Genomic DNA, 11,906 nt, shown 5'->3' on the forward strand with positions numbered 1-11,906 from the left:
AATAAAAGCCGTGCAATACGACATTGAACACATATTACGCTTTGCGCAGGTTGTAATAGCTGACCTGATCGTTAAATAATATTCATGAGCATGTCAGCAAACCACATTTATGTGAATTCCCTGATTAAAAACATATTATTTGTTTATTGAATTACTCCATATTGTTGACTAAAGCCAATACTATTTGTTTATTTAGAATAGAACAGTTGTGAAACCTCACAGATTACCTTACAGACTGTTTCGCCATCAGAATTATGGTACTATGGAACAATCTACGGAGGGCACTACTAACAGAACCTTCTACAAAGTTTCTTAAAAGGAAGCTGAAAGCTCACTTTAGCTTCACAACCACTTCCACCATTTACTAGTTCTTTTGTCCTTTAGTCCAAAAAAGTAAGAAGACTACAGCTTAATATTATCAATGTTAAAGTTGTAAATGGAAACCTGGTGTAAATGTTGTTTGATACTCCATTGTTATTGAAACTACTCCTGAATAAACTTGTAAGGCCGATCCTATTTTGATTTATCAAGGTGACATTCGTGAGAAATCCATGAGATGCAAACGTCTTAGCGCATAGTTCACATGTAAGAAGTAACTTTTAGGAGTAATACAGTACACATTCCTGCTATTTTCTTGAATAACGTAAAGACGCGGATCCGTGTATAAATTACTAAAGGAAACATCGTTGCGCCCCTAGCCCCTAGCGTCACAGTAGTCGAAGTATAGACACGAGTAATGAGCGTCCTAGCCATCCTCACCAATGGCCCTCCAACTCCCTTTTATGGGCAAAACAACAGACATACACCACATACTGGTAGCGGATTTCCGGCTTTCTAATGTTAAACTTGCTTTCACGTAAGACATAATGCTTCCAACTCACCTAATAATGCTACGTGGTGTATTTTTAATAACAAGCCTCCTGCAATAGACCAATAAAACCCCTGACTTGACTCCAAGATGTTAAGTGCGTGGGTCTCATAATCCTCCCGAGAACATTATTGGTATCCACTACTACTAGACGCTCAGTATTAGTTTGATTCGCTGATGGGATAGTTATCCACAATACTGATGAAAATAACAAACCAGAGGCCGTCTTCTTTCCCTGTGCCTTATAACATCATAGATGAAAGTTACAAACGAACATGAGTGCAGCTAGAGAATCCCAGACAGCAGCAACATCTTTTTAGCTACAAAAAACCGTGATTTTCGATATCTACAAAATTATACTAAAAAAACGGAGTAACATTTTGTCACATAAAAAAGCAAGGTTGCCCAAAGGGATGCACTGACTTGAGTAGCAGTAGCAAAAACCAAGAAATCAAAGCGGATTCGAAAAAAGGCTCCAACATATGGAGTATTACATAAACTGCGGAATCTTAGCAAACTAAAATATTGATGTATGCAGCCACACCAAAATAAAAGTGGAAAGACACACACAACGAGGCAAGTGGACCATCATTGCTTTTAAAGATGGTGGAAACGATAATTCCCGCTTCGTTCTGATTAGTCTCTAAGTTCAATGTCAAAATTACGAAACGGAGTCAGATTTAACTCCAGCGTTACTTTGACCTTTAAGTGCTCAGTAACCTCCGTCGGTGAACGACGCCACTCGATCGTTGCCTTATTTTGATGTGAGGTACTCTCAAAAGGTGACATTATGAAATCAGAAGAACTTATTCGCTTGAAAAGTTACTTTCTTAAGAATTCCCGTGTTAAGGATTTCTCTGGTTATGGGGGGAAAATACATACACTTGGGTGGAATAGCAATGGGTCGAGATTAGCATCTGGATCATCTGACAAGCTTGTAAATATATACTCACTGGAATCCACAAGATTAGTTAGTTTAGATTTTGCTCTATCGGTTGTTTTCAGACAAAAGTACATAGTTTCCGAGGACATAATGAAAGCGTAGACCAACTTTGTTGGCACCCATCAGATAATGATGTTGTTGCAACTGTGGGTGCAGATAGTGCTATTCGTTTGTGGGACTGTCGGACCAAAAAAGATCCAATCACAGCACAATGTAAAGGGGAGAACATTAATTTGGCATGGTCACCGGATGCACGTTACATCGCTGTTGGTAGCAAAACAGATTTGGTATGCTTATTTAACCTCCTTTTTGCTCACACAGCTGTCTGTTTTCACTTTGTTATTTGTTAACCAATACATGCAATCAAATTAATGTTGTTTGTTAATGTACACAACTAAATTCGTTTTTACGACAAATATACTTTTAAACGCAATTATAAGATTTATTCGAAACCAAAAGCAACTTTAGAATTTTACTTTGTATCTTAATTGACCAGCCTTGAAAGTGGCAGCGAGTTTCTGGTTTATTTTGTAAGACCAAATAACTTCAATTTTGTTTTTAATCCATGTTCAGAAATTAGGGGTTCCTTGGTTTATTGTAGCTTCAATATCTTCAAACCATTTCATCTCAATTTTACCTTTCAATAACTGTGAAAATGTTCCACTGTGAAGACATAACAAGACTTACGTTTAACCTCGTAGTTAACGTTAAGCACATTTTTAAGAGATCGGATCTAGCAGATGCCATGCCACATTAACATACGCCTGTTACCCCTCGTGGAGGAGAATACGCCGTCCACAAGCATTCTTAATCGAGATTTGTTTTGGACGATCCTTCCAAGTTGTTTCTAGTTGTTGTTCATCCTAATCATATCTGCTTTCATTTCTCGGTGCAGTGTGTCCTTTGGTCTTCCTCTTTTTCGTTTCCCTTAGGATGGAGTTTGATGATTTGCGCAATATATGTCCCATCCACTTCCGGCGTCTTTCCCTAATTTCCTCTTCGGGTGGAAGCTGGTTTGCTTTCTCTCACAGTAGGTTGTTAATGATAGTATCCGACCAATGTATGTTGAGTAATCTTGCGTAGACAACTGTTTATAAATACTTGTACATTTTTGATAGTGGTTGTACTAGTTCTCCAAGTTTCAGCTACGTACAGTAGAACTGTCTTGATGTTCGTATTGAGGATTTTGGCTTTGATATTGGTTTACAGCTGTTTTGAGTTTCATGTGTTCTTCAGCTGTAGGAATGCCACATTAACATAGCAAAATAAAATTGTTCCCAAATAAATCTCAGAGTAGTAGTAAAAAAACGATTAGGTACGAGAAAATAAGGGATAGGGGAGTTTCGGGAGTTATGTTCTAGAGAAAGACAGAGTATGTGCATCCTTGCTTTTGCAAACGACTCTGAGCCATGTCACCCAAAGTATAACGATTGTTGTCTATTTGTTATTCACTTTGGTAGGGTTTTTATTTAGATACCTAATTTGCGTGATTTAAGCATTTTGTTTACCAGCTAAATCCTATGTCCAAGATCTAAAAATATAACTATTTTTATTACCTCAGATCGCTAAAGTTCCGTTACCACGTTCATGGCTTTTGTCTTAAGTGCATAAATATGTTTGTTACCAGGTAGTTTTTACTCCAGTAATAATTTTCGCGTTTTATTCATACTGAAGAGTTGTTTGCAAATCTATCTGCTTACCACTGTTTTAGGTTTCATGGTTTGATTTGCGTGCTGGTTTCAAAGTGGTACAGGCGGAACAGTTCACTTCAGAAATTAATGAATTCGCCTGGAACCCTAGCGGGGAAGCGTTTCTTTTAACTACTGGTCTTGGAAGTATATTAGTCTACAGGTTGGTACTTAATTACAATTCTTTTCAAAAGTAGCAAAAAATTTGCCAATCACACTGATCACATTTTTGAGGGAACTCATTTGGAAGCTATTGTTGTATATTTATCAATGAGACAAGAAGAAAACAAACTGACAATGAGAAATTAGACTTAAGTTTTGCGGCGAATAATTGCACTGATGGGTTATGGGGATTTGAACTGATGCATACATTTATCAGGCTCTACGTTGTAACTGGCTGACTTAATACCCTGTAGCAAAACTACCGTGATTAATATGATAAAACTATGAGGCCCACAAACTAAAGAACAACAGACTTAGAAAGACGAAGAGTCGCTTGTTTCCTACTGAGTGCGTAACAGTTGGTTCGTGCTACTTATCAGACTACAACACATACTTCTCAGCTTCTTGTACTCGGCATATTCCTCCATATATTTTCCTGTAAAAATCTTACAATGTACTCGGATTTATTTTTTTATTTATTTTAACACATAGACATTGGTACAAGGAGGCACCAAATACATATGCGCCACACAAATCTCATTCGATATGTGTGAGGGCTGTGATACTGCCCGGGTGCCCAAACCGAAGCAGGTGGTTTTCTTAGGGGGCCACTCCCCGAGCCTTCGACCTGAAGGTCTGATCCACAAGGCAGTGGAGCATCGTAAGGAGATGCAGTCCCATGGAAGCCGGTGACCAACAATTGGTTCATACGCCATTTGTTCCCTCAGGATACTGGAGCCCATGTGCACAATTGGTTTGGAATCCGGTTAAAGCGCCGGACATTCGGTTATCGTCCTCTCAATTTCGTAAACAACACTGGTGCCACGAGAAGGCAGCGAGTAGGACTTCCCTGGCAGAGGCTATATACGCGTGGCCATGTGAGAGCATTTCGAGAGGGAGAGCGGACTCTCCCCACTCTCGGCCATACCAGGGCATTTGGGGGCTTACTCGGATTACTTAAGAAATGTAGTTTTATCTGGTAAATAATCCATCCTAACGTCTTATGAAAGCTTCAACCCTAATTCTACGGATCCTTGGAATTTATTGTGCACTTACTAACCATAAAATAGACTGAAAATTGTTTATAATAGCGTATAGTTGGAAACTAGGTAGTGAAGTGGTAGTTGTGGTAGCATAGTAACTTTAATTATAGCAATTCAAAATATATGCCAACAGATCATGTTTTGTGTATTATTAGACAAATATAATATCGTCTTCATATTTGCTGGTAAGGTATTCCTATTTAAGTAAATAATTAACTCTATAATACCCTGGTTTCAAAACTATCTTTTGACATATCGGCAATCTTACAAGAAATATACCGTAGCTATCTGATATACTAACTATTTGAAATGATAGGTTTTATTATTTGTGCTCCATAGGATTTCCTTTTGTTTGTGTTTTAAAGTACTCATTAATAGTATGTAACTCTAAAATATGGTTGACGGACATCAGTTTTACTTAGGTAGTGTGTCTGTCGATTGCACGCAGTGCTAAACGGACAGGTTTGATGGAACGAAATAAACTTTTAAGTGTCTCCATTTCATGGTAACTGCATTTTATGCACTGTGAAAGTTCTGATTACTAATGTCATAGCACAGATATGTTTTTACAAATAATTTGTGGATATATTTTATAATGGAAGTGACGAAGTAATACAACAGATTACAAATTATTAGCGGACCAGTTCTTTTAATTGACTAAACTAAAAAATAATAAGCTATATTAAACAAGTTTTGTAAAAAGCCTTGACCAAATGAAATCCTCTCTTTCCAGTATCTACCATTTTAAAAAATGTTACTTATTTTATTTGTATTCTCTCAGCATAATCACACTGATTATCAATTATTATTCTTACAGCCTCCTAATTCAGTAATAGTCTGAGTAGTATAAACTGACTGATCAATCTGAGATTTCTTATAAATAAAAAGCCTTTTGATTCTGTGATTTTTTTATCAAAGTGGGAAACCAGGTGACATGAAACGTGAAGCAAGTATCCAAGCTCACCCAGTCAATGCAATGTGTCTTCAATTTTCACCAACAGGTCATCAATTTGCTGTTGGTAGTGCAGATGCTCTGGTGTCCATTTGGGATGCAAATGAATTTGTTTGCTTACGTACATTATCTCGGTAAGTTTATCGGATTTTTCAGTAACTTTATTTTTTCAAAACTATATTTTTTAAATTAGATTTCATTTATTAAATATAGGTTCATGAAAATGACTTCCATTCATTTCCTAACTGTAAGGGCTAGTAGCAATACTATCTGTTTGCTCAAATTGAAACAAATAAAGGAAGTTTCGAATCTGTGACTTAGTGGCTGAAAGTTAAACTCCTTAACCACTTAACTAACGTTTCATTCAAACTATATACAATATTTCAACTAACCGTCCGTAATATTTTGATGATGTTCAATAGCCCCCAAATGTCCTGGTACGGCCGAGAATGTGGAGAGCCAGCTCTCCCTCGAAATGCTCTCACATGGCTACGCGTATACAACCACTGCCTTCGCGGCAGGGGTGTTGTTTACGAAATCGAGAGGACAAAAAGCGAATGTTCGGTGCTTTAACCGGGCTGGTGTATATGAAGGATCCACCTAGGGGAGTTGGAAAATCCTGATTCCAAATCAGTGGTGTACATTGGTCCAGGATCCTGAAGGAACAAATGACATATGAACCAATTGTTGGTCACCGGCTACCATGGGACTGCATCTCCCGACATTGCTCCACTGCCTTGTGGATCAAACCTTTAGGTCAAGGGCTCCATGTGTGGCCCTCTAAGAAAACCGCTTGCTTTGATCTGGGCACGCGGGCAGTATCACAGCCCACACACAAATCAAGTGTCTTGCGTGGCGCATATGTATTCGGTACCTCTTTGTACCAATATTTATGTGTTCAAATAAATAAATAAGATACACAATAGAGGATTGAATAAAGAAATAAGAACCCAAAGAGATCTTATTAAAGGATTAAAAATATAATTGTTGTTAAAAATGTCAAAAAAAACAAAGTAGGGAATAAACATGTTGAAGAGCATAATAATTTTACAAACGAAGCTATTAAAAACTTTTCTACCACATCGATCTCGGATTAATATCAAGACTCATTGCTGTCTAACCGACAGGCGTTTCTAGTAGCCTAAGAAAAAAGCTCTTACACATAATCAGTTTGACGTATGCATCAATTTGTTTGCCAGGTTTATTTATTCAATGTACGTTTAGTCCTTCAAAGTTCAATAATACTAACTCATAATTATAAAGTCATTAAACTATTTATTCCTATAGTCTTAAATTTTGGTCATTTAAATCGTTTTTTATCTTTTATGTGTTTAGTTCACTTTAAACCGTTCTTTAGTCATTTTTATGTTGTTTCTGATTACATTCGATTTTCCTACTTATTTTATCATTTGATACAACTCATTTTAGTAACTTTAAATACTTAGCCAGTTTCTATAGTAGGACTTCAGAAAGCAATAACGAAACCCCTTCCATGGAAATAGTTCAAATCCAACTAGTTTTTTGTTATTATTTCTGAATCTTCAACGTTTTATCACGTTGTGTTTTCCTTTATACTTTCTTATCTCTGTCGTTAACATATTGTTTCTCGATGCTGCTTTAAATTGTGCTTGATTAACATTTCAACTTTAAACTAGCAAACAAAATAATAAGTAAATAAATAAGATACATTATTCATCTTATCATTTTTGTTTACCTAGCATATCAACAAACCTCATTTATCTTGAAAGCAGAAAACATTTATTTTGATCATAAGTGTCTTCGAAGCATTGTTCGAGTATAGTGGAACAACTAAGTAAGCAATTTTGACGTTAGGCTTAGAGTGGCGAAACACTTGATGAGTCTTCATCAAATGAGGTGTTTGAAACACATTCTCCGTAGGTCTAACCACCGCCTGCATCGACGCATAATGTTTAGTGATGTAATAGTAGATTGGAAGAAAGTTAAATGCGAGAAAATTAAGACATGACATCAGTCCGTGTATCCACTGACTGTTGGGATGAGTCGTGTTTATAGGTTTAGACAGCTGACTGAGGTTCGTGTGACAATCTCGGTAAGTAGTTGAAAACTTTAAGCAGCATGGTTCAATACCGATCACAATCACGAAGGTGTATCCACTTTTTATTTTACTCCAGATTTTGGATTTCAGTATTCTTTAATATATTCCTTTTCGAACCATATTCTCAATGTTTAATCTTTCCCATTATCATTGGTATTACATTATTTTGACTGCTTTTGTATTCACCTTTTTAAATTCATATCGTTTTACTATTGTGCTGTGGTAATTTGAGTTAACACACACCTTTACCAAGCTCTATGGTTATCATGACTGACTTAAATAAAATGATGGGCTATTGTGATTATAAAAACTAATGACTGTCACGAAGTATTATTCTTCTAATGTATCTTCTTCTCATCAATAGCTTAGAATGGCCAGTACGCACTTTGGGATTCTCTTATGATGGCAAGTTAATTGCTGCAGCTAGCGAAGATCATTTCATTGATATTGGCCATGTACAAACAGGTAAGAATTGTAGCTTTTATTCATAATACAATTTTAATTTTAATTGGTATTTTAGTAGAGCACGAGTATGAACGTTTGGATAACTATAAATATCTTTAAGGTTACTGATGCACTTAATTTATGAATGAAAACAGATGTAAAAGTTTAATAGTGGAGTCTTTTTTTGTCATAAGCTAAAAATGTCCGAAAAAAATTAAAGTTTTCAATGTTTATCAAGATTGGAAAACAATCTAATTTGGGAAGTTATTGAAAACCAGAAAGCAATAGATAATTGTTCTGTCTTATAATGGGAAGTGCGCATTCATAACTTCATTGTGGATCGAACACAGTACATTCAGGTTTCTTAATTTTTAAATGACTGAGTCACCATCTTACTGTAATCAATCCAATATATTGTGCAACCATCTTTCATTGTCTTTGGTGATTAACTGCCTCACACTCGACACGGTTGCACTCTACTGGTCATTAATTCACACTACTGTTACTCCCAATGGAGCGTAGGCCGCCGACCTACCTTCTCCAACCCACTTTGTCCTAGGCCTTCCGTTTTAGTTCTATACAATTGTTCATTCTTCTCATGTCTGTCTCCGTTTCTCGACGTAATGTTTTCTTCGGTCAATTGTTGAGAAATGCCCGACAAAGGACTTGAAAAAACCGTTTGGATCCCGTCCGGGTTACTGCCGGTCCCAAGCCGGGATAAAGTAGGAGGGTTGAGCATGAGGTTAGTTACCCCATCCCGTAGTTAACTAACTTGCTAAAAAAACGCTAACCATAAAAAATAATTCATTACTTCACACAACTTTCTGGCTCTATTAATATTATTATCTGCATTGTTGTGCTTATTCCACTTCACTATTAATGTAGAATGTAACAACTCAGACCGATACATATTTTGTCAGCCACACTGCTGTTTTTCATCTACTTATTTTCATATTCAAACTGAATTGATTTCGTCAATTAAAAAAAGAACTCATTTAATTGTCTTTGTACTGTATATAAACTACCTTGTTCAATGAAACTTGTTACGATAAGTCAGTAATTGATTTTAGACTTACCAATAACTTATAAGACAAGTGTTTAATTAATTTATTTATTTATTCTCCCCTCTCTCAAAATAATCTAACAGGTGAACAAGTCTATCAAGTTGGGACACATGCATCGGCTACATTTGTACTTGCTTGGCATCCTCGACAGTATTTGTTGAGTTATTCAAGTGAAGCGAAATACGAACGAGATCAAGGTGTTATTCGATTATTTGGTTTAGTGAATGATGATTTATAAGGATTTTATGTATGAACATAAAGAGTAGTGAAAGCGTAATAATGAAAACAACATCAGAAAATAATCTCTTTTTTGTAAATTGTATAAAATTGTATATTCTTAATGCAAATATTTATAATGAAAACTGTTGTAGATTCATTAAAAACACATGTATAATGTTACTTGTCTTACAGTTTACTAATTCATTGGGGTTTGAATCCCATCCTTGTCACCAATTCAATTGCATCTTAAGACGTCAACTAATATCATGTACTAAAGTTACCAGTCAGAAGTTTCTATTCTAATTTTGTCTATTCCTCAACTACTATTTCACCTTTAGCCTAATGTCCCAGACTTGACCGAATATACCAGCACTATTGATCTTCGGCCGACACAGCTAAGCTGTTATTGGTTCTGAATTTGTAAGCTCTTCCTTATACCCTGCTGTTACGTCCTTGATCTGTCTACTCACTTTTAGTGCTGAGGATACTTGTCTAATCTAGATTAAGGCCTTAACGCGATAAGCTGATCGGCATAATCTTGAGGCTAGTATGCGTGAGTTCGAAGTGGGGTAGAGAGACAAAAACTATTCTATCACCTGATTAGCTGATAAGCACTCGAGTGAGAAAAGACAAGTTAACTGGAACACTACTCGATTTATTCTCAATTCCGATCTGGCTCCCGGTTTCAGATCAGTATAAAAAGAGGACATGAATAAATAGATGACTAACCCGACCACAACGTTCAACAATTAGGAAAATACAATTATGTCCAAAACTGGAGATTAGCGTAGAAAATAGAGTACAAAATAATACGTTTAAATTATAATAGCTTTGGGACAAAAAGGGTTATGGCACTGAATCATACATCAAACGAAAGCTTATGATATGTAGAATAGACTAGGGGCAAAAATAAATGTTACTGTTTTATAAGCTTTGATTTAATTAAATAACGTCTCGAAAAATAACTTCCGTAGTTTGTCAAGGTTTCTTGTTTCTCTGTTCACATCACCTACCTTATGTTGAAGAAGTCACAAACCTACTTCGATTACTATTACATTTCAAATAAATGTGGGCTTATATCCAAACATACTTTAACGCCCCCCCCCACCGTAAAGTACAAAATCACAATCGTACACAAATAAGCCAAAAGTGGCTGTGAAAAATCGGTTGACAATGAAATAGAGATAACGATGGTTGAAGGGTTAAACGGAAGCTTAAAGAAGACGCAATATATAAATATCATAGCTTCAGTTACTCAGTAAGTACACAAATAAAATATAAACAATAATAATAATTTAAAAATCGTTTCATAATATTTGTCCAGTTATGTCAAAATCTTTATATAATCAGCTTCATTACGACTGGTGGAGATCTGTATTCACTGAGTAGTCGTTATTGGTAGATGTACCGAAATAACGCACTCGGGATTAGCTAACGTTAGAATACGCTCCTAGCTTCTCGAAGTATAAATAAATGAATGAAGTATTTCACAGTAAATGATGGTCAGTTTAGGCTACAAAATCACATTCAAGGTGATAAAATCAAACACAAAAATAAAAACTCAGCACAGACAGGTTCAAAAATAATCAACTTAATGTAGCTGTGTGAAGGAAAAATGCATTGATCCAATGAAAGTACTGGTACTATGTGATCTAAACGAAAAGGTTTGCAATAAAAAAACTGGCTACTCATAAGTAGCAACAGTTAAAATACATAAATCTCACAACCGCCGTGAACTTGTTTTGAGAATTACTTGAATCGATTGTGAACAAAATGAACGTTGTGGTGTGAATCTGTTTGGACGGATCGCTATTTCCTTAAGAATTGACTTCAGAATTACGTTGATTTCAAAGTTCCAAGACTAGGATTCATTCCAACATTGGGTGGAACATATTTCATAGAGAATATTGTATCGTGCACAATCTAATTTTCCTTCTCATTGTTTAAACTTAAATTATAAGTAAAGCTTTGAATAATTCAGTACTTGAAACTCAGGACCGAATTTCAATTAGTCTGTTGGTACATGTTTAATCAAACCTTACCAATAGTTATGTAGACGTCGTGCCCGTTGAACAAGTTAGCGGCCATTTGGATCCAGTAATTTAGTTGCTGTTTAAAACGAAAAGTTGGTGAACTCAAAACTTGGATGTTCAGCTGATGAGTTCACTTATGGCCACAATCCATCCATTCTGTACAAAATAGCTTATATTAGATGTAATAGCTTGCATCTTTTGATTCATTTCAGCTACCTTCGTTTGTCGATTCCTATCTGAAATTTATAATGACGAAATATTTTGTCCACTTCTAAATGTCTTACTCATGCATGCGTATTTTCTTGCTTGTTATAATTTCTAAGATTTAATTCTTCATCATACAGATAGATCGATGAAGACCTTTTCTTGAATTGTTTGGCGAGTTGCACTGTTTTTGTCAGTAAATGTATGAA

The 11,906-nt window shown here is 35.9% G+C and overlaps 1 protein-coding gene across 1 annotated transcript; it reads left to right on the forward strand.

Annotated features, from left to right (window-relative positions):
- The first annotated feature begins 1,537 nt into the window (after window positions 1-1,537).
- THOC3 (THO complex subunit 3) lies at window positions 1,538-10,881 on the forward strand. Its single transcript, XM_051217483.1, has 6 exons — window positions 1,538-1,838; window positions 1,874-2,098; window positions 3,523-3,662; window positions 5,623-5,790; window positions 8,098-8,198; window positions 9,325-10,881. The coding sequence occupies exons 1-6, from the start codon at window positions 1,659-1,661 to the stop codon at window positions 9,477-9,479; spliced, it is 969 nt and encodes a 322-aa protein (XP_051064897.1). The 5' UTR covers window positions 1,538-1,658; the 3' UTR covers window positions 9,480-10,881.
- Window positions 10,882-11,906: the final 1,025 nt, after the last annotated feature.

The sequence above is a fragment of the Schistosoma haematobium genome, chromosome 5 (genome assembly GCF_000699445.3).
Source record: "Schistosoma haematobium chromosome 5, whole genome shotgun sequence".
In the NCBI taxonomy this organism is placed as follows: Eukaryota; Metazoa; Platyhelminthes; class Trematoda; order Strigeidida; family Schistosomatidae; genus Schistosoma; species Schistosoma haematobium.